Here is a 23,504-nt window from a genome sequence, read left to right on the forward strand (position 1 = left end):
TAGTCCTGCCTTAGACATGAAAGCTGGCTGGCTGACTTTCAGCCAATCAACAGGCGACTGAGAGTTCTAGCCCTGCCTTGGGCATGAAAGCCAGCTGGGTGATTTAGGGCCAGTCACTCTCATTCAGCCCTATTTAATTCATTTCCATGGACAAGAGAGAAAAAAATAGCATCTTATCACTGCAGGTGAACTAAATGAATAAACCAAAACCATAGTGCAGGTTCGCATCCCACCAGGCTCAAGGTTGACTCAGCCTTCCATCCTTCCGAGGTAGGTAAAATGAGGACCCAGATTGTTGGGGGCAATTAAGCTGACTTTGTAATAATGCCGCTTGGGGTGTGTGTGTGAAAGCCCTAATAAGCAGGCATATACATAGAATGAAGGCTACTGCTAAGTTTGTAAGCCGCCCTGAGTCTTCAGAGAAGGGCGGGATACAAATGGAATTAAAATAAATAAATAAATAAAAATATCAACAACCTCTTTTAATACCAGTGTGCATGTTTATATCAGTAATACAGAAACAGAAAAAAGCAGGTAAGCTAAAATAAAATATAGCTTTGCCAAAATGGAAAACATATAAATAATTTTAAACTTAAAACTTTTTCTTCCAATGCAGAAAGAATAAGTAGTTTGGAAGCATCCAACCTTCATACCATGAACATTGTCCATGCTTAATGATACCATCTCCACACACATCATGTGCCAAACAGTGCAAAATTCTGCTCCTGAAAGTCTTATAATCCGTAGTTTTGTAAAGGACTTTTGATGGTAAGAATCATTGCCCCAACATTTTGCCAAACTTGTTAAAATTATTTGAGATAAGACTTTGTATTAATATCAAAGTTTTACAAAGTGATATATATGTGGCAGCTTTACAGTAACAGAACTGTCGCAAAAACTTACAAATCCATATAAATTTTTCACAAATCCTGTTGTACGGAGAAGGACCAAATGGACATAATGAATGAAAAAATGAATTAATGCTGCAAACCTGGGATACTTTATCTAGGGCCAGGCATGTCAAACTGCCAGTCTGCGGGCCAGATGCATCACAACAAAACCGCGTCCTCCCCAATGCCGGCAATGGGGATAAAGTCGCGATACATTGCACAACATCACGTGATGTCGTGAGTTTGACATGCCTGAATTTCTAGGCTGTATCTGCAATCATTATGTGGTGGCAACAAATTGCAATATTTTGGAGCTCTATGCTACCCTCCAGGGGTGACCTGAATTTTTGCAGCCCTGATGTGGCAGTTTTGGCAAAATGAGAATTTTATGTTTTGGCCATTTCATTTTATGCCTGCTGTGGATGAACATTAAAATCCAACATCAGATTTTTATTTAAGGATTTACCTTTAGGCTCCTCTGAAATTTCTATGTTCTGTTCTGCTGACTCATAAGTTTTCAATATTATCAGTGAAGCCCTAGAAGCCTCTTTCAGAACCTTTTCAAATAAGCAAGCAAAGAAATCATTAGCCTTTTTTTCTATTTGCAAAACACTGGTAAATTTTGGAAAACAGTTTTGTAAAAATCAGCACTAAAAGCGTATATAATACTTTAAGAACTCAACAAGAATCCAGTGAAAGAACATTCTTAATACATTTTGATATGATGTAGTGTTACTCGTCCCAGCTTCTGCCAACCTAGCAGTTCGAAAGCGCGTAAAAATGCAAGTAGAAAAATAGGGACCACTACGGTGGGAAGGTAACGGCGTTCCGTGCGCCTTTGGCGTCTAGTCATGCCGGCCACATGACCACGGAGACATCCTCGGACAAGCGCTGGCTCTTCGGCTTTGAAACGGAGATGAGCACCGGCCCCTAGAGTCGGAAACGAATAGCACGCATGTGCGGGGGAACCTTTACCTTTACCTTTAGTGTTGACACAATGGCTGGGTTCCTATTTTGGATTGAGCAAGAGCTATTAACCCTAGTTTGCTGGGAAGGTACAATTTATTTATCAGTGTATTGGATCAATCCCCTTCCTTTCTGTCAATTTGATAAACAATTGTCATTTATGTATCCTAATGACTAGATTCAGACATTCAGGGGTTGCCATGAATCTAGCAGCTGTGGCAGATAAGCCACGGTTTATTGCTTACAAAAACAATGCCTTAACATGTTGCATGGAGCCATCCCTGTTCCTCCTGTTGGATAATGAGATTTGCATTGTTTTCTGGTTTCAAAGAGAATTCATGACATTATTTTTTCTCCCAATGAAAACCAACTGTATGCAACCAATTGATCAGAAACCTTCAGTTCTCGATTCAGAAAAGAACAAAGACTCACAAGTTTAGAGGGGGATGTAAAAGATAAGCACAAACAAAATGGCAATGGATAACACACGTACATTCCTGTGAGCTACATGTTTTTATTAAATTTATAAGGCCACTCGATTCCTTCATGTCTCTGGATGGCATATAGTATGCAAACTATTTAAAATATTTAAGCCCTTTCCTGGATAGGGAGGTTCTCTACTTGATCGCTCATGCCTTGGTCATCTCCCGTTTGGACTACTGCAATGTGCTCTACGCAAGGCTATGCTTGAAAAGTATCCAGAACCTTCAACTAGTACAAAAGGCGGCCTCGTGGGCAAACCTGGGAGCTCAAAGAATGATGCACGTAACACCTCTGCTGTGTGAGCTGCACTGGGTGCTGGTCTGCTTCCGGGTCCAATTCAAGGTGTTGTTTATGACCTTTAAATCCATATATAGTATGGGGATTTAATGCTACAGAACCGTTTTCATCGCATTGCATCAGCCCATCCCACTCCATTAGGCAGGGAAGGTATATTGTGGATCCCATTAGCCAAAGAATTCCAACAAGCAGGAAAAGCCTTCTCTGCTGTTGCCCCCCCCCCCGTGAGGCAGGCCTCTATCTTGGCCTTCCACAAAGGACAAAAACATGCTCTATGCCCTTGTTTAAGGTGAACAACCTCTCAGTCAATCAGGCTCTAAGACTGGATAATGACTTGATGGCACATAATTAATTAATGTCATAAAGATTTCATTTTATTTGTTCATTTGTTTGTATCACATCTTTATTATTTTTACAAATAACTCAAGGCAGGGATCATATTCAACACACTTTCCTCTTCCTATTTTCCCTACAACAGCAACCCTGTGAGGTAGGTTAGGCTGAGAGAGAGTGACTGGCTCAAGGTCACCCTGCTGGCTTTATGGTTAAGACAGGAGCTGAATTCACAGTCTCCTGCTTTCTAGCCTGGTGCCTTAACCCCTAAGACCAAACTGGGTGATTACCAGCACCTTGAATTGTAAAAGGGCAGCCCCATGTATAAGGTTTTGCAATAGTCTAGCTACAAGATGACCAAAGCACGAGTGATTATCCTAACAGCCTATTAATCCAGGTATTGGATCAATAGATGAATTTGTGTGAATTCCTTTCTGGCCACAGTTACCATCTACCTCCTTGAGCAAGAGCTGTGAGTCCAAGAAGACTTCCAGTTCTACCCCAATCCTGAAGTGGGAATTAAGAGTAACATCCCTAAACCTGGCTAATTCAAATAACCACAGGTATTCATCTTGTCACTGAACCATTAGAAAAAAGTACTATTTTCAATGTATGAATATCAACTAAAACAAAAAAGCTGTTTCAGGCAGTGGAATTCAAACAGAGTTATTCTTACAAGGCACAATGAAAAAATGAGATTTACTCTATGAAAGTTCTCCTGAGCAAACTTTACTGAAAATTATGGCAGCACGTACAAATAGACAGAGACTTTTGCCCTCAATCAAGAGTTTATGGATATATTTGGAAGAGGAAGGACATAATTTGAATGTTTTATTTTAATATCAATTGTTAAAGTCTATTTGGTTTGGTCAAACACAGCACACAGTCCTTAGAAGCACAATTTCAGTTTACCACTCCATGCTAGGTTTTACTTACATGTAGTTGATTCAAGGAAGAGTCTTCCATTGTGACTGGAAATAGGCTTTCAATCGCCATTTCATTTTCATGGAAGGATTTAATTGCCTCTGCAATCAATGCATCCAGAGATAGGACCTGGATATTAAAAACTGACACAGAGAGAACCAGGTTGTAATGGGCTTACATTTTATGCCATCATAAAAACAGATCCTAGGGAAATGCAATCTGAGGAATGCTTTTCTATGTATCTTTATGAAAATGACAAAGAATTTTCACTACAGTACTGCTCTTTATAGAACCAAAACCAAATTTTGGAAACCATGAGGATTGATGAAGTACATCATTCATGCCCAGGGAACATATGCTTCCTGGCTTAGCCACAAAGAGCCATGAAACAGATAAGAGAAAGGCCCTTTTGTAGATTTGGGAAAACTCCACAATCAAAATGCTTATGGCACATGATAGGTAAAGGTAAAGGTTCCCCCGCACATGCATGCTATTTGTTTCCAACTCTAGGGGCTGGTGCTCATCTCTGTTTCAAAGCCGAAGAGCCAGCGCTTGTCCAAGGACGTCTCCGTGGTCATGTGGCCGGCATGACTAGACGCCAAAGGCACATGGAACGCTGTTACCTTCCCACCGTAGTGGTCCCTATTTTTCTACTTGCATTTTTACGTGCTTTCGAACTGCTAGGTTGGCAGAAGCTGGGACGAGTAACAGGCGCTCACTCTGCTATGCGGCACTCGAAATTCGACCCGGCAAACTGCTGACCTTCTGATCGACAAGCTCAGCATCCTAACCCACTGAGTCACCACGTCCCTTCATGGCACATGATATAAGAAGCTTAATAAGGATTCTTTCCTTCCTTTCATTCTAAGATTTAGGGATTTGAGGACACATCCTTAGGCATTTCAAAATTAGTTGCTGGGCAAGGTAGTATCTCCTTTCAGAGTGATTTCATTGATCTATCCAATTGTTTGCTAATGCCATTTTAATTACTCCCAAGTGTATGGAACTTCATTGGCCTGTATGTATAAATAAATACTGATATATATGGACAACACTTCTATATCTAGACATTTTTAATAAATATTAACAATTCTGTGTGTGTGTACAAGTATACAGTATGCATATACATTACCCACATTCTCTCACATGCATGTCTGTAAAATACAGCTGGTTTCTTAACACTACACCTTTTTCTTTTAAACTTCATTGTTATTCTCAGCCATTTCTCTAATAATATTGTTTTTTTCTTTTGGAGAATAAGCTCTTTGATAAAGATTCCTTCCACATCTTCATCTAAATTATTAGACAGAAGAAGGTATTGTCCAGGATTGAACCTTGTAAACTATTTGAGACTTCCTCCAGCTTGATGGGGAACTCTTGATGAACACTCTTCATTTTTGAGCTAGGTATGTTCCCACTTAAGTCTTGTGACTCTCATGTACCAGAAAGTCTTTGGGGATTGATATTTTTTTATTGATTGATTCGTTGAATTTATATGCCACTCCTCTCACCAATAAAGTGACTCAGAGTATATCCCTTCCCTGCAATATATAACTGTTGAGAGGACTATTTTCCTTGGTGAGTTAATAACTAGGACGTTGATTGTTATTGAATATTTGGGTTTGATTGTTTAGAATACTTTTTTGCTTTTGTTGTGCTACTCAGAGCCTTTTCAGAATTGAGTGTGACACAAATCACAGAAACATACAACTGTTTTTCTTGGTGCATAAAAATTGATATGATCTGCATTAGATTCTTCCTTGATATCTAGGTAAGCTTGACTGGTCTCTAATTCTAGTAAGTATCTACTTTCTGCTTTTTCTGGCACTTTGTCACTTTCCCAAAGATTTCCTAAAGGAACTATATAAGGTTCAGCCACTCCGCCAGTTCCCTAGAATATGGAAACTTAAACTCATCCAAAATCAAGACATATTCCCTGACCATGTTTCTATGAACCTCAAATTTTTATTTTACTGATCACAACCACTGTGTTGGAAAAAGTGTGAGAATGGATTCCTCCCACCTTCAAATATGACTTACTCAACAATGGACATGCAGTCCCCCATAAACTGAAGAAATACATTACTCGGAGGGTGGGGGGAAGTCCTCTATCCCACAGACAGTACAAAAGACATCAAGAGGAGAATAAATTCTAGGGAAAATAGAAATCCACCCTACCTTTTTCTAAGAAGTTTAAGCAGGTGGTTTTTCCACTATAGAGCTTTCCCAAAATGCAACCTTTCATAGGAAATGGAGAAAATATAGATGGTGGTGGTTCAGGTTCTGGGGGATATACAAGTTCCATCAATCTGTGAATCACATGACCCAATATTACATTATCAGGAGGTGGTTTATTTACTCTGATCTCTTCAGGAGGGTACCACTCCTCAATCATAGCCTGTAGTAAGAGAAATCAAAAAATAAAATGGAATATTTTGCATCCATCCAGGCTGCTGGAAAAAGGAACCAAATTGAAACACAATCCTATGGGTGTTTACTTAGCAATAAATTCCATTGAGCTGTATAAGATATTATCTGAACAAAGGAAAAGGCTACAAGAATTTATTTCATTTAAGATTCACAAAGCTTACAGCCATTAACAAAAACGGACCTTCCTGGTACTGTCCAGATATCCAGTTACCCAGACTCCTAGTCCCATAATTCCAAAGGCTATGTCAGAGGTCCCCAACCTTTTGGGCATGAGGGACTGGTTATGTGGAGAGAGGTTTTTCCGTGGACTGGAGGTGTGGTTTTGTGTGTTCCCTGCATCTTGTGGATGGGGTTTTCCTTGTTTGTGCGGACTGGTTGCTGGCACGCTGTGGCCCAGTATTGGTCCACAGACCGGGGGTGGGGACCCCTGGGCTCGGAAGACTGGTAATTTTAGAAATCATGTCCAAACACACCTGTTGGGTTTCAGTTATAAGAAACTCTCTGGAAGATCATGAGCCACTGTATTATGTATAAAGGTAAAGGTTCCCCTGCACACGTGTGCTAGTCGTTTCCAACTCTAGGGTCCGGTGCTCATCTCCGTTTCAAAGCCGAAGAGCCAGCACTTGTCCGAAGACGTCTCCGTGGTCATGTGGCTGGCATGACTAGACGCCAAAGGTGCACAGAGCGCTGTTACCTTCCCACCAGAGTGGTCCCTATTTTTCTACTTGCATTTTTATGTGCTTTCGAACTGCTAGGTTGGCAGAAGCTGGGACGAGTAACAGGCGCTCACTGTTACGCGGCACTCGGGATTTGACCCGCCAAACTGCCGACCTTCTGATTGACAAGCTCAGCGTCCTAACCCACTGAGCCACCACGTCCCATATTATGTATACTATGTCCAAAACCTATGACCATGGCTTAGTATTTTTCATCACTAACAAGAGATGTTAATAGGTTTTGCTCATGTAATAAATTTCACCTGCTCACTTAAAACCACAATAACTTAAGTCTCACTAGGAATTCTATCTTAACGACATAAGTTATGTGCCTGACTTTCTTCCTGCTGTTATTATTAGCAAACTTGCTTTTGACTTCAGTGGTACTACAGGTATATTACAATGTAATCAACACTTCCCAAACTCATGTTCTCCAGTTGTGTTGACCATTCTTACTGAGAATTAAAGAAGCTGCAGTTCACCACATATGGAAGTTATGAGGTTAAGGAAGGCTACCATAAATAAGCCACTTGAAAACAAACCATATTGAAGCATATTGTTCTTACTACTATTAATAATAAAGGTCCGTGTGATTTGTTGTTAGTATCAATTGGAGACATGAACACCTTTTCCTTCTTCTCAATACGATTAGAAAGCTTGATTTTTTTTGTTTTAAACCTTAATTTTGCTTCTGAACTTCAAAGATGACATAATTTATTCTTGGCTATTAACCTGAATCTCAATTTACTAGGACTGGCTTATATTGTTAATATGAAAATTTTGTGAATAGGCTTGAAATTGGAAGAAGAACAAAGAAAGATACAATTTCCCTGGATTCTCACTCCTGTTTTGCAGCAGAAAAGCAAACTGGTGAAATTTACTACTTTTTTTGCTTTACGAATGGCAGTATCCTACAAGCAGAACTCTGTTCAATGGTTCGGGTACTGGATATATGCCCAAGCATTTTCATTCAAAATCTCAAAGCATGAAATACTTGTATTTAGCTGCATTATACAATGAGAATGAATTATCCTTTCCCATGTCTAAACAAAATAAAACACCCATTAATGTTTCAATTTCACTAGCAAAAGTAAATAGCTTTTTCAGCCAAAGACTGTGTTTTGGGAAATGATATTACAAAAAAAAAACCTAACATATTTTGCAGGCTGCATTGTCAGATTTTCGCTGAGCATGGATGTTGAGAAAAATAATCATTTGCAGACTATATTTACTCTGCCAGCACAATTGAAACTTTTTGACAAAATAGATTTTCTCTTGTTCCAAGATCCAGTGTGCTTTTTTTAAAAAAAATCTCTGGCCAAGGACTTGCCAGGCCTAATTTCTGAAGATATGTGGGAAGTGAAGATGGAAAGACTCGTAAAGACAATCTTGGTGGAGATATGCAAGCCTCTTTTGCCTAGGCAACAGCACCTGTATACCTCTATCAAATATATCTTCCTTCTTTTCTATAAAACTCCAATGCATGAATACAAATTCAAACACTAAACAGGGTGTAACCAGATGTAAATGAGCCAAAAGTGGAATTCACACATTCTTGCCAAAGCAGGATGAATAATTAATCTGATGTTCAGCAGTAATCAATAAAGGCTTATACCTTAATAAATTTCTCTTTGTACTTTGACAAACCACCTCTGGAAATTTTTAAAAAGGAGGGAGAAGAGTCTATTAACTGCTATTAACCTTAATACAGAATAGTTGAAATTCCTTCTGCTATTGTTTGGACATGTCAGAGGCAATTATCTTAAGCAATTATCTGCTAAGTTTGTAAGCCGCCCTGAGTCTTCGGAGAAGGGCGGGATATAAATGGAATTAAAATAAATAAAATAAATAAATAAAATGTGGAGAGAAAGAAAGAGTAAAAGCTGGCCTACCTGAGTGAAGACCTGAAAACAAAAAAAGGACACACATAGGGGATTTTTTTAAAAAATCCTGCATGGAGGTAATTATAGGCATATTACTTATTAATGGTAGTTCTTTTTAAACTACCACAATCGGGACATGCTACTTGGCTGTAAAATAAAGCAGTTGGTAAGTGAAACATTAAATTTTACTATAGCTTTCCTTTGTTTTGCAGATCTGCAAATGTCATAAATCCAAGGAATGGTTGCCATGTTATTTTTTCATCACCATTGCGCTTGAACAGTTGCTAAACAAAGACAACAGGCAGTCCTTGACTTATGACCAAAATTGAGCCCAACATTTCTACTGCTAAGCAAGGCAGTAATTATGAATTGTGCCCCATTTTATGATCTTTTTGCCACGGCTGTTGAACAAATCACTGCAGTTAAGTGAATCATATGGTCGTTAAGCACATTTGGATTCACTCATTGACTTTGCTTGCCAGACTTGGCTAGGAAGGTTACAAATGGGGATCACATGACCTTGGGACACTACAGATGTCATAAATACATGCCAGTTGCCAAGTGCCCAAATTTTTTTTTTATTAAAGAGTTTTACAAAAACAATATTTTACAATATATCCCCAAATCCCTCCCACCCCAAACCCACCCACTTCCCCCCCCCACTTCCCAGAGCTAAATACAGGATTATAGTTACAATAATCATATTCTAAATAAAAATTATGCATAATATACAATTAACCAAATTCATAATGCGCTTTAACTCTCTTTTAACATAACTACCAACAACGTACCAATAACAATATCCCACTAAAATCTACTCATAAGCTAAATGGTACTTTTTAGTCCCATATTTGTTTTGAATATAATTTATCCATCTCCTCCAAACTGAAATATATCTTTCCTGTGAATGATCCTTCAGATAAGCAGAAATCTTAGACATTTCTGCAAGATTCGAAACTTTAAACACCCATTCTTCTACAGTGGGCAAACTATCGCAAGTGCCCAAATTTTGATCATGTGATCATGGGGACTCTGCAACAGTCATCAATGTGACAACATGTCATAAGTCCCTTTTTTCAATACCATTTTGAATGGTCACTAAACAAATGCATATAAGTCAAGGACTACCTGTACTTGTAATTCAATTTTATGGCCACCCAGCGTTTCTTTGGATGAATACATGGAGGGAGGGATTGGTGGATAAATAGTGTCAGGCAATCTAAAGTCTAAAGAACTGAATTTGCTGAAGGATGCTAAGAACAATCACCACAGAAGTTCCTTTACATTTATTTAAAATAAAACAAAGTTTCACAGTAGCTCCTCAGAGAAGATAACAATATGCTAACAGATAAAAAAAGACAAAGTTATTCAACTCCTAGTTTAATTTGGTCTTCTCCAAGGGAAAAAAATGTGTTCAACAAGAAATTGCAAAGAACAGGAGCAAAGTTTGAGTCTAATAAAAACACGTTCAGGAAATATGTTTTTACTTTTAATTAGTTAAATCTCCAAGGCCACTACCAGATACCAATGGTCTGGCAAAAATCTTTCAAAACTTGTAAAATACTGGTGGGGTACCTGATGATTAGAAGACAGCAAATGTTTTTCCTATCTTCAAACAATAGAAAATGAAAGATCAAATGCACAGCTAAAGGTTGAGGATACTCGACTTGGTATTAGTAATTACAAACTAAATGGTTGCAATTACAAAAAAAGCAGATGTAGTTTCAAGCAGCATCAGCGAAAGTACAATCACAGGAAGCAGTAACTACAGATTACTCTTCACTGCTGTAATCCTACAACAAATATTCTATTGAATTCTGGGAAGCACATAATTGTTTACTGCAAAGAACAAATTAAATTGAGTTACAATATAAATTATGTTGACTGATGCCACAATACTACAGAATACATATATAGTATCCAACTTTTTGTTTAGTAGCAGAACTAATTAATTAAAAAACAAAAACATGTCTGGATTTTGCTGTACATTTCCAAATAATTATTGAAGGAATAGATTTAATTTTTGTGAGTCTCCTTAGCTCTAAGTCAATCTCTGATTCAGGAAAAACATAGTTGGCTGTTACATCCAAAATGGACAGATACATTTTTAATTTTCTCACCAATGTAACAGTAGAAATCAATTGTAACTTTTTCTCACCATAAAGTAATAAATTCAAACCATGTTTGCTAGTTCAGGTGTAAATAGAAATGATGCAGTACTCTAACCAAGTTAGGAAGTGGCTCCAGGTGCACAGTGAAAAAAGAATCATGGGCAAAGGGGCACAACTTGTTATTTCTTACAACTCTTAGCTTGTATAATCAGACACATGAGCTATGGCTGAGCTCAAACAAACGACCCTCAATTTCATAAATTAGAAATAAGTGCATATCCTTATCTGCTGCTCCAAACCATCTCACATTAGCTTTGATGAAAATATTCTGGGTTCTATTAAGCCACAATTTTCTACTTTATTTAGATAATGTGGTGTTTCTCAGCCTTGGCAACTTTAAGATATACGGACTTCAATTCCAAGAATTTCCCAGTCAGCTGGTGAATTCTGGGAGTTGAAGTCCACACATCTTAAAATTGCCAAGGCTAAGAAATACTGAGATAATGAATGCCAATTAACAAACCAAGAGAAGAAGGCATGAAGAGACAGGAAGAGGGGGAGGATTATTCAGTAACAATGTTTAAGGTTTCATATATTTAAAAACATTCATCAATGTTGTAAAGCTGTTCAAAACAAACTGGAAGCATGTGATACATTTGCAAACTCACTAAGCATCCTCTTGGTTAGGACTGGGAAAAAAGACTGGTAAAGAAATGGAACAATGTCTCCTGAATCAAATTAAGCATTACAGAAGATGCAGCCATACTGTTCTTAGTTCAAATCTGAATACACAACAGAAAATATAGCAAGCAGCATTTTGGGCTATAAATATATTCAATAATATGGCAACAGTTCCCCCTGCCTCCCCCCAAGACGTTCTGGATGCTCCAACACTGAAAGTTTTTAAGAAGAGATTGGACAACCATTTGTCTAAAATGATATAGGGATTCCTGCCTGAGCCCGGGGAGGGGGGGGCGGTTGGACTAGAAGACCTACAAGGTCCCTTCCAACTCTGTTATTCTGTTAAAATCAGCTTTTTAAAATGAATACCTATCGTATGAACAGCCTATACTTACATGTGCCATTGAGAGGCAGAAAGACAAGATGGGTCATATACAATTTGCATATTTTAAGTGTACTGAGTGAATTTCTTCAAAGGTTATCCCAACATTTTATGAAAATATTTCACCCAGTGTTATATTTACCTTGGGAGTCAACAGCCTATGTCTATTAGACCTATGATTTCAACTCTTACCAGCCTTAACAGCATACCAATAACAAGGAACTCTGGAATTGTATTCCAAATGTCTGGAAGACATCAGATTAACTACTATGAATTTATAATAAACATTATTGTAGTTCTGTAACTAGAGATGACCAGAAATTGCGTATAGGTTATTACAAATAATTTCACGCAAGCAAGAGGTCTGCTGGATGAAGAAACGGTAGCCCATTAATATTTGGAACTATATTTACTAAGTTGTTTTCTGTAGGATTTACTGAAGAAAAACTATAGGAGATCTTTCAGGATCACTTCTACAGGTGATGAATCCATAGACTGAATGGAAATTAAATCAGATACACTTAATTGCCATGAAAATCAATGACTTAAGTTTTGCCGAGAAAGTCAATAGAAGCCACCTTAGCTGGAATCCAACCAGTTATTTATTATTAACTAATAATTTATTAACTAATTGCTTTTTAAAAGTAACTGCCAGTATTTTGGAAAGAGATATCCTCAGATATCCTAAAAAACTGAAAACAGCAATCAAAAATGCAATAACATCTCTAGGTAAAAACCACTTTGAAAACAGAAGATCATTATATTCCAGTCATTATGGAGTCCTTGGTGCTCTCTGAGCCTGGTTGTCTGCTTGCATGTATTTCATTATCCAACAAGGTAACATTATCAGTGCTAGTGAGTGTGGGGTTTGCTCCATTTTATAGAGTAGCGTGCCTGCCAGTGTTGAAGAGGCTATGGCTTTTTCTTGGTAGTTCCTTGATTAGGGTGTTTTTTGCTTCACTGTGTGTCTGGTGTCAATCCCTGCTTATCTGGGTGTTGGTTGCTGAACAGAATGTGTTCTGGACTGTTTGCTTCCTTCTTAGCTTTTCATTGTCTCTTTTGAATTGTATACAAAGATGTCTATTGGGTTGATTTGTCTGAATGTCGGGCTTCCAGGAATTCTCGAGGATTTTTATTTATTTAATTTATTTATTTATTAAATTTTTATACCGCCCTTCTCCCGAAGGACTCAGGGCGGTGTACAGGGCAATAAATGTCAAAAATGTAAATACAAAAGTTAAAAAAGAGATTAAAAAGAATTAAATAATTATGCCCAAGAATACAATAGTAAAAATGTGTTAAAACTTGTTTAAATCCAACCCCAAACCCATCAGACCAGGCCAGATTGTTCAAATAGATAAGTTTTTAAATCACGCCGGAAGGAGCGAAGGTCGGGGGGCCATCCGGAGCTCAACCGGAAGGCGGTTCCACAGGTCTGGCGCGCCCACAGAGAACACCCTCCCCCTGGGGGCCACCAATCGACATTCTTTGATCGGAGGCACCCTGAGGAGGCCCTCTCTGTGGAAGCGCACTGGACGGAGGGAAGTTGATGCCGGCAGCAGGTGCTGCCGTAGGTAATCCGGACCCATGCCATGTAGGGCTTTGTAGGTCATAACCAGCACCTTGAATCTCACCCGGAGGGCAACCGGCAGCCAATGCAGCTCGCGGAGCTTGGATTTACTAAATTTATCAACCTTGATTTGTTGGTTTAGTTGGGTTGCTTGGTTTTATTTACCAAGCTAAATCCAAAACCACCAGGGAATTCATGCTACTGTATTTAAATAGAGAGCACCCTCTTTGGCACTGATGATGTTATATAATTGGGTAATGAAACATCTGCAAGCAAACAACCATGCTCAGAAGGTACGAAGAACTCTAAATATATTCTCTTCTATTAATTCCAGGCACTACAGTTCCTTAATGTCCATTAATGAAATAATATTAAAGAATTATTATTATTATTATTATTATTATTATTATTATTATTATTATTATTATTATTATTATTATTATTTGTATACTGGAATGTATTTAGTAGTACAGGTAGTAGTACAGGTAGTAGTAGTACAGGTAGTAGTACAGGTAGTCCTTGAGTATGACCACAATTGAGCCCAAAAATTTCTGTTGCTAAGTGAAACAATTGTTAAGTGAGTTTTGCCCCATTTTACAACCTTTCTGACCACAGGTCTTAACTGAATCACTGCAGTTGTTAAATTAGTAACGTGACTGTTAAGTGAATCTGGCTTTCCCGTTGATTTTGCTTGTCAGGAGGTCGAAAAAAGTGATCACATGACCCTGGGCCACTGCAACCGTCATAAATATGAGTCAGTTGCCAACCTCTTGAATTTTGATCACGTGACCACAGGGATGCTGCAATGGTCATGTGAAACAGTCATAAGTCACTTTCTTCAGTGCCGTTGTAACTTCAAACTAAATGAACTGTTGTAAGTTAAGGACTATCTGTAACCACTTTTTAGGGCTCAGAAAAGCGTTTGAAAGAGGTGCTTCAAGAACATGCAAGAGCACCAGCAAAGCATCTCACTTTGAACCACTAAAGCAATTGCAAGGCTCGTGCAAAGCTTGGGCAGTCGTTTTGCAAAGTATGTGAAGACATCAGGAACAGCTTGCGAAACAGCCACATGAGCCTTGCCAAAGATATAACTGATTATCAATGCAAAGACTGCTTGGTTTGCTCTTTTACACAGCCATATCTCTTTTCAGTTTTTGCCATTACTTTGGAACTTGAAGTAAAGAAGCTCTGACTCTTCCAGATTACATTTCCAAGCAAGTAATCTCTGGCATCAAGATTACAAATTGCATAAAACCACATTTTTATTTTAGTGCTATTTTTATGCTTAAATGAATTATCCACAATTCTACAGAGAAAAGAAATACCGAATATGAAGTTGTCTTACAGGAGTGCAGACCATTAGTTCATCCAGCTGAATAATGTGTCTCCATAGAGATGATATTGATAATGATTCTATGGGGATTTGAGATAGGACATTTTCTGAGCATTACTGAGTTACCAGAAATTTAATTTGCCTCTTCTTGCACAAAAAAACCATGCTTTTCTCTCCAAACTGTGTCCTTTCCTCAACCATGGTAATAGTAACAGTTACAATGCCAAGTTTGTAGATTACATGGTTTGTAATTTGGGGTATGCTGTTTTTATGACTTCCTCCCCCAAGTGCACTTTAATAAAATTTGCAAATAAACAAGCACAATGTCCTTACATTTGCAACTATATTAATTTTCCCCTTTCTTTTATGGAATCCATAGGATTCCATAAAATGCTAAATAGGAAAAATCTTACAAACCTGAACAAAAATGGAAACTTGTATGCTGAGAATGTTTTAAAAAATGAAGATACAAGAAATGACTGGTTGGCAGCTGACCATGATATGATCATTTCAGCACAAAGTATTTTTTTGTCCATTCAGAACATTAATACATTGTTTATAGTACATAGAAAGAAGCTATTCCACACTGACTGTCCAGAATACGTACAAGGCTACTTTCTGTTGGAAACCAATGCACTTATTGCCTATGATTATTTAATCAGGCACTTATATCATTATCAATAAAAATGGATTATAAGTAGAGCCAACTATCTGGGCTGCAGTTATCTGGACCATTAGAAGCAAAGTCAGGTTTTTCAATAATTCTGTGCAGTCATCTAGTGGCCACCTGGGTTGTTGCAGCCAGATAAGGTAGCTCAACTAAAGAGCTACACTGAGAAAAAATAGTTCAAACACTTACAAATAAAGAATGTTTTGAAATTTAGAAGCTATCTGTCCACAGACCTCAGTTTTTCTTTCTGTGTAAATAGGTTACACATAAAGACCTGATGTATATGTTACCACACGTAGTCCTTGACTTACAAGTTCATTTAGTGACTGTTCAAAGTAACAACAGTACTGAAAAAGTGACTTATGACCATTGCAGCATCCCATGATAACATGATCAAAATTCAGATCATGACAGTTGCAGTGTCCTGGGGTCATGTGATCCCCCTTTGTGACCTTCTGACAAGCAAAGTCAATGGGGAAGCCAGATTTACTTAACAACCCTGTGTTACTAACTTAACAATTGCTGTGATTCACTTAACAAGAGTAAATGGGGCAAAACTCAGTTAACAAGTGTTTCACTTAGCAACATAAATTTGGAGCTCAATTGTGGTTGTAAGTCAAGGATTACCTGTAGTTGATGCAGATGCTACTTTCACATGGCATGGCTGCATGCTGTCTGCACCCATGTTAGCATGAACTCATTTTTTTGCTGCACCTTTCTAATACAGGCAGCACTAATGTGGTTCCTGCTTAGATGATCGGTATGCTAGTGATAACTTCAATCTTTGACATCTTACTAGAAGGAAAACAGCAACTGTAAAATAATATATGGATCACACTGAAGATAAATGGCATAATATACCTATTTATTTCACTGGAGCAATGTAAACCTAATAGGTTAATGCAGAAGCATCTTGGGAATTTATCACTGTAACTCTGATGAACAAAATAGGGCATCTTTTTAAAAATATATAATTTGTAGTATGAACAAAGAAATAACCTTCACTTACAGAAATAAGAAAGAAGCTAAATTGTTTTGTGTTAATTCAAAAAGACCGCACAGACTCTAAGGCTTACAACTTGATGAAAATAAAATGTACCATTTGTGTTCAGGATGTGGGTACAAAAAGAACATATAAATGTGGTTTCCCAAACAAGATAAGAAATAAACATACAGGCTATTTATGAAGATAGTGCAGAAAAGCGGATAGAAAAAAATCCAAACCCAACCCAAATAATATATCCTTTTTTCTCAGTGCAGTTGAGCTGCAAATAGAGGAATCTGACAACAAGGCATAAAGAATGGAAATCAAAAAAGGCAAATATTCTGAATTCAATTATTTAATCATGTCTGCTTTGACAATGGAATGGGAGAGAGGGAATTTATATTTAAATATATACTTACCTCTTCAAAGATTCCTAAAAAGAGATAATGATAATTCTGAGAACCGCCTATTATAAAGCTAAAGATACTGAAATGAACTGCTCTTAAGATAACAAGAATTGTACTAGAAAATACCAATGAAAGAAGACTACTCATTCAGTGACAGACAGTGTTTATTTCATATCAGGTTTTGTGTATTACTTTGCATTAACATTTTCTAGCACACTGTAACGTACTACAGCTTAATTTCTATTTAAGTAAAATATCACAGCCTCAGACCTCTTGTATATTATTGTTATTGCATATGAGGGGCAATTGAAAGGACTGTGACAGATAATCATCCAGTGTGGCATGAATTAGTGCATTGCCAAATCCTAGAAAAATGGAATATAAAGTACATTTAATTCTGCCAAAATGCCTATTATGCTAATATGAAATCTATGCATCAATCACAAAACAAATGTGATGTTCATGAACAATGATTTTATGAGCTATATATTCTTCCACTAGGCCATTTCAGTTGGGAGTACCTTATAGTCATCATAATCTTTCTCATCTAGCAAATTTATTTTGTCCAGTTCTATTAATTGTTCTGGAGTTGGCTCAGCTGGCAAATCGCTGATGTCAGCTTGCTCATAAATTGGCTTTCCTTTTAAGAAAATTTCCTTCCAGTCACGCATTAGCTTTGCAGGAATTAAACTGTGGAAATCAAGAAAAACAAAATTGTATTTACTATAAAGGGAACATGCTTTTTAATCAATGAAAGTGATCAATGGTTAAATGAAATATGGAACATAAGAAATAACTCTGCAAAGAGGAAGACGTAGTGAATTTTTTTTTTAAAAAAATCAGTTTACACAAAATGGCTCAATTACACATTAGGAAGATCAGTTTTTACCTCAATTAACTTGGGAATTGGCTGTTGAAATATTATTTTATACTCAAACTGTTGAAAAAAACCCAAATGGGCAGGAACTTGAAGTAATTGCAAATAATCATTGCTAAAACATATGCTACCTTTTATGAATAGTAGCTTGGGAACGACTAGTTGTCTAATGAATTGTAAAGCTTTTTACAGTGCATAAACAAGATTTTTGCTCTTTTCCTTCCTCTCTTCCTCACCTGAATCTCAATTCAGTTTTGTGTCTCTTTCTCTTTCATACCCACTTTTTATTCTTTCTTGCTACTGCTGAAAAGAATAAAAGGAGCATGTATCTGTGTTTCTGTAAACTGGTCTGTATCTGTGCCTGAAAGTTGCTTGTGGTTAGTAATAGTTAATAGCCCTAGTGATTAGGTAATAGCCTGGTGGCACAGTGGTTAGAATTTAGTACTGCATGCAAACTGTGCCCACAGCCTGGAGTTTCATCCTGACGGGACTTGAGGTTGACTCAGCCTTCCATCCTTCCTAGGTTGGTGAAATGAGAACCCAGATGGTTGGGGCAATATGTTGACATTGTAAACCAGACATGTCAAACACAAGGCCCAGGGGCCGGATCCGGCCCGCGAAGTGGTTTCATGTGGCCCGCGAAGCCATCTTGGAAACAGTGAGGGAACGGCCCCCAGTGCCTTGACCCTGGCCCAGAAACCCTCCTTCTGCCAGAGACCGAGATCTGTTCCACTCCTGCCCAGGCCCCCATAGGCACCCTTGATTCGAACGATGTAGAGCTGGCCATGCCCACCCAGTAGGCCATATGCACTCTAGCCACGCCCACCCAGTAGGCCACGCCCATTCTGGCCATACCCACCCGGCCCCCTGAGGGCAACCGCAATGCTGATGCGGCCCTCAATGAAATTGAGTTTGACACCCCTGTTGTAAACCAACCAGAGTGCTGTAAAACACTAAGGAGCAGTATATAAGTCTAAGCTATTGCTATTATGTATATGATATGTAAACATGTGATTCCTTCTTTTATAGGCAATTAATGTTAATCAATTATTATTATTTATTCTGTTCCTGTTTAGCAATAGCACTTCATAGTGCTATATCACTTCATAGTGCTTTACAGCACTTTCTAAGCAGTTTAGCATCAGCATATTGACCCCAACAATCTGGGCCTTCATTTTATGGACTTTGGAAGGATGGAAGGCTGAGTCAACCTTGGGCTGGTTAAGATCAAACTGGTGGCTCTGTGGGCAGAGTTAGCCTGCCATACATTCTAACCACTGTGCCACTACAGCTCTGTTTAGGAACATGACTTGGTAGACATAATATACCTACCTACACATGTACATATATAAAGAAAGAACCTTGCATATATTTGGCTGGGAGAAAAAAAATCTCTAAACTTGATTTCAATTGGAGTTGATAAGTCAGGAATCTGGATAGTACACAAGATATCTGCCTCTAGAGGGACAAGGTGTATCAGTCTACTCTACCTGAGGATCTCTGAAATTCAGGGCATCAATATTCCAGATAAATATACTAAGCAAAATGAAGAGGCAACAGACAGCTAACGATTGTATGTGCTCATCCACGCTCTCGGTTGTTTTTCCTCTGGCCAGGAATATTTCCAGTTGCATTATGTCAAAAAGAAGCAACTGCTAAATTTGGATCAATCCACATTAAACTCAATTAGTCAAACAGATCTGGGATTTCATTTTAGAACGGACATGGGTACTATTTGACAAGGTTTTATTTTAATATTTTCCACTTAAGAAAATTATTCTGGACACTATTCTGAATATGTATATGGGGGAAATTTGACCAGAAATATTTGATCAATAAAATGATAAAAAACAGATGGGCTTATCTGGAATTATTTTTATTTTACTAAGAGTATACAATTCGTGATTATTTGAAATAATGCATTAGATTGTTGAGGATATCTCAGCATAACATCTAACAGTAGATGTGTATATGTATATATACAATAGTCTTATCACAAAAACAACTATACAATTAAATGTTCTTTGGTATTGTTCTTGTCTGGTATTGTTGATTAATGTTATACTGAGCATTAATTGCATAACTTAAGAAATAACTCATTCCCAACTTTTCAAACTGATAGCTAGCACAAAAATATTTTGAAAAAATCTGTATGGTAGATATTTTTAAGGCAGTGTGTTTCTCTGTCTTGGCCAGATATCCCCGAATTCCCCATCCAGCATGCTTTTTCAAGCAGCCAAAGTTCTACACATCTTCAAGTGGCCACGGTTAAGAAGCATTGCTTTAAGTTATGTAACTTAAAGTTTACATAAAGGTTATGTACATACAATACACATTTTGGTGGCAGGAAATGCTGGGAGATGGGGTTCAACACTCTAATGGGTACCACTCTAAAGGAAACTCAGGTTAGAGTTCATTCTTTAATTTTCCTATAGCTTATTTAATTAAATGTTTATAACTCAGTTGATAGCAGCCTGTTAGAGTGGATTATAATACCTAATATCAGCCTATAGAAAACTATGAGGCACAACTGCTTTCCCTAGTCCCAAATTTGGATCAATCACTAGATTTTTACAAGGTGATGAAATAAAAGTAAACTAAGGAGGATGTCACCTTGATGCCAGGACAAAAAGACACTTTATAATTAGTGGATTCATCTGAATTTGGTTTTTCTTAAATCTCCACATGGTGAGCTCACACTGGGTAGGTTGAAGAGGACATCTCAACAGATCTCAGCAATTGTTCCTATATATTGAGTTCTCAAGCCCAAATTTTACTCAGGCTTTATTGCTGTTTTCTCATCTACACGCCTGAGGATCAAATTGAAGTGAACTATATTTCTGTAACTTTGCTCACTTTTCCCAACCTAGCCAAAAGGGAATGCAAAAACAAAACAAACAAAAAACATAATTGTATATGTATTAGGGACTTACTTATTTGTTAGTGTTCTATATTCTCCTATTTTAGTTGCTAAATCAATGATTTGTTCAACCACTTCCCAGCAAATTTCGTAATGCTTCTTATAGCGAGCCTCAGCTCTTTCAGCAGCAAGTTTTGTATGTAGTTGTTTTTCTCTAAGGGCCTGTTCTGCAAGTTCAATTTTTTCTTGTTTTGCAAGGGCCTAAAAGGAGATGGGAGAAAAATGGTCAATTTCCTCAAATTGATAAGACAAGAAGTCAAATTATTTAAACCTTGCGGTCATTATTAATAGTACACATACATACAATCTTATATAAATGGTCTTGTGAAAGAATGGAGACCAGCAATACTTTTTCTTGGGATCATGCGAGAGTTGAAAAAGGCAGCCATAGGATCCTGGGATAGAATACCAATGTTTTAAAGAATGCAGACACATACTATGTTTGAGCCTCACTGTTTTTTTGGAATTAAATCCAAACACTGCACACCCTTAGCCAAAAATTCCAGTTCAGAAAAGGATTATATCAGCTCCAGATTAAACACTGATGTTGATTTAATATCCACTGAACACCTGCAACATTTGAATAAGTATTGGAGCATCTTCAGAATCTGCTGATATGAAGAATATCAACACGAGGGTTGCAACATAAGCTTTGCTCCTTATACATATGTGTGCAACATCATGGTGCACACAAAAAGGGCGTTGAGAAGAAATGGCATACCCATTTTTTCATTTGCTGCTCAACCCACATCTGCCACAGATGTCCACTATAAGCATTTATTTTGCTCATTTAATAGCTATGATGCAAGTCAGATCCTCAGCCGTAGATCTCTTTAAGAATCCTGTCAGGCACTATTTGTTCTATTTTGTAACAGCAAGGAAAGCAATCAGTGCAGTCCATCAGATTTGCATGAACAAAAAGAATTTGGAGAAGAGGGACATACTGTCAAATTTGTATCTTGTAAACCAATGTGCCTGTGCAAGGGCAGGTATGAACTGTTTTCATCCTCTGAAAGGACTGGAACAGGCAAGCCTCAGAATGTTCTTTGACTGGACTTTCCTCCATTTTCGTCCACTAATCATCTCTCTTTCACGAAACACACTGTTCAACCAGTATGTTAACCCAATTATTCCGCTGTTACTAAAGTTAGAATTCTGCTAATTATATCAGGTGACAGAAGAACATGATGATCAGTTGACAGTTATTCTGCTAATTCTTTGATGTGACCTCTTCAAATATGCATAAATGTAAGGACTAAATGAGGACACTTCTTTCTGATTCTATAGCTTCCTATGCATTTAAGTCTCTCTGGCACACAAGAGAATTGTGGCCTCTAGTGGATGTTTCTATCATTTCAAAATAAAGTTCTGGTGGCCTCAAAAGGACCATTTATAAGGGACCGCACTTTATTACAACTACATACAGGTAGACCTCAACTTACAACGGTTCATTTAGTGACTGTTCAAAGTTACAACAGCACTGAAAAAAGTGACTTATGACCATTTTTCACGCTTATAACCTTTGTACCAAGCCCATGATCATGTGATCACAATTCAGATGCTTGGCATACATATGACCATTGCTGTGTCCCAGTCATGTAATCACATTTTGCAACCTTTTGACAAGCAAAATCAAGGGGGAATCCAGATTCACTTAAGAACCGTGTTGCTAACTTGGTTCATATTTGTGACGGTTGCAGTGTCCTGAGGTCATGTGCCTTCTGACAAAGTCAATGGGGAAGCCAGAGTCACTTAACTTATCAACTGCAGTGATTCACTTAACAACTGTGGCAAGAAAGGCCAAAATTCACTTAACAAATGTCTTACTTAACAACAGAAATGTTGGGCTCAGTTGTAGTCATAAATCGAGAACTAACTATATGTGGAAGTGAATCTTTGGTGAACACTGTCAATCAAATCTTTCATCCACTTCGAAGGATGAAAAAGTTAACTTTTTCCAGAAGAATGGAAGAATAGCACAAGCTTCATAAACATTGTCCAGCAATCTTCTCGGACTAGGTACAGTATATTTCATTCTTTGGGCTAGCTGCTAGGGCTACTGTTGCTGCATTGCAGAAAACTCTTCTAGCTGCCATCAAATCAACGTTGGCATTTCTGCAAGTTCAGTAGTATTAATATAGACAGGCACATTGAAAGTCTGATGCTGAGATTCAACTCGTGGGAATAAGCATGACTGAACTTAAAAAGCAATCAGTTTGCTTTTCCCCCCTAAACGATGGGGGGAAATACTGGACCAATATTGGACCTCACATTTCTTCAAGACAAAGAAATATAGAAGTAAAGGCATGCTGGAAACGTTTAAAAATAATAAAACAAAACTGCATGGGTTTAGAAGAAGACTGTTATGAGGGAGACCTTAGTTCCGCGGGAGGCCACCGTTCCGCAGATAGTCGGATGTGAGTCTCTCTTTTTGAGATGCGGCCCTGGTGCGCAGTTGGGCTTGCTGCTGGTGTACCTTTCACCTAGTCACGCAGCAGCAGCCCTGCCTGAGCTTCTCGATGTCCTCTCTGGGTTGGTGGTTGAGTTCCCGAAACTTATAGTTTTGGGGGACTTCAATCTACCATCTCTGGGAGGATCATCTGAGTTGGCTCGGGAGTTCATGGCTTCCATGACGGCCATGGACCT

General features: G+C 38.0%; 1 protein-coding gene across 1 annotated transcript in view; it reads right to left on the reverse strand.

Annotated features, from left to right (window-relative positions):
- LOC310634991 (sperm flagellar protein 2-like) overlaps nucleotides 1-23,504 on the reverse strand; it is a gene marked incomplete at its 3' end in the record, with an annotated part of 89,169 nt that overhangs the window by 41,275 nt on the left and 24,390 nt on the right. Inside the window, exons 9-13 of the mRNA XM_083353528.1 lie at nucleotides 20,872-21,059; nucleotides 17,583-17,751; nucleotides 6,072-6,291; nucleotides 3,906-4,036; nucleotides 1,357-1,447 (exon numbers count right to left, since the gene is read on the reverse strand). Coding sequence (XP_083209654.1) covers nucleotides 1,357-1,447; nucleotides 3,906-4,036; nucleotides 6,072-6,291; nucleotides 17,583-17,751; nucleotides 20,872-21,059 — 799 coding nt within the window. The remainder of the gene's footprint in view (nucleotides 1-1,356; nucleotides 1,448-3,905; nucleotides 4,037-6,071; nucleotides 6,292-17,582; nucleotides 17,752-20,871; nucleotides 21,060-23,504) is intronic.

Source organism: Vipera ursinii, assembly GCF_947247035.1.
Source record: "Vipera ursinii genome assembly, chromosome: 2".
NCBI classification, from domain to species: Eukaryota; Metazoa; Chordata; class Lepidosauria; order Squamata; family Viperidae; genus Vipera; species Vipera ursinii.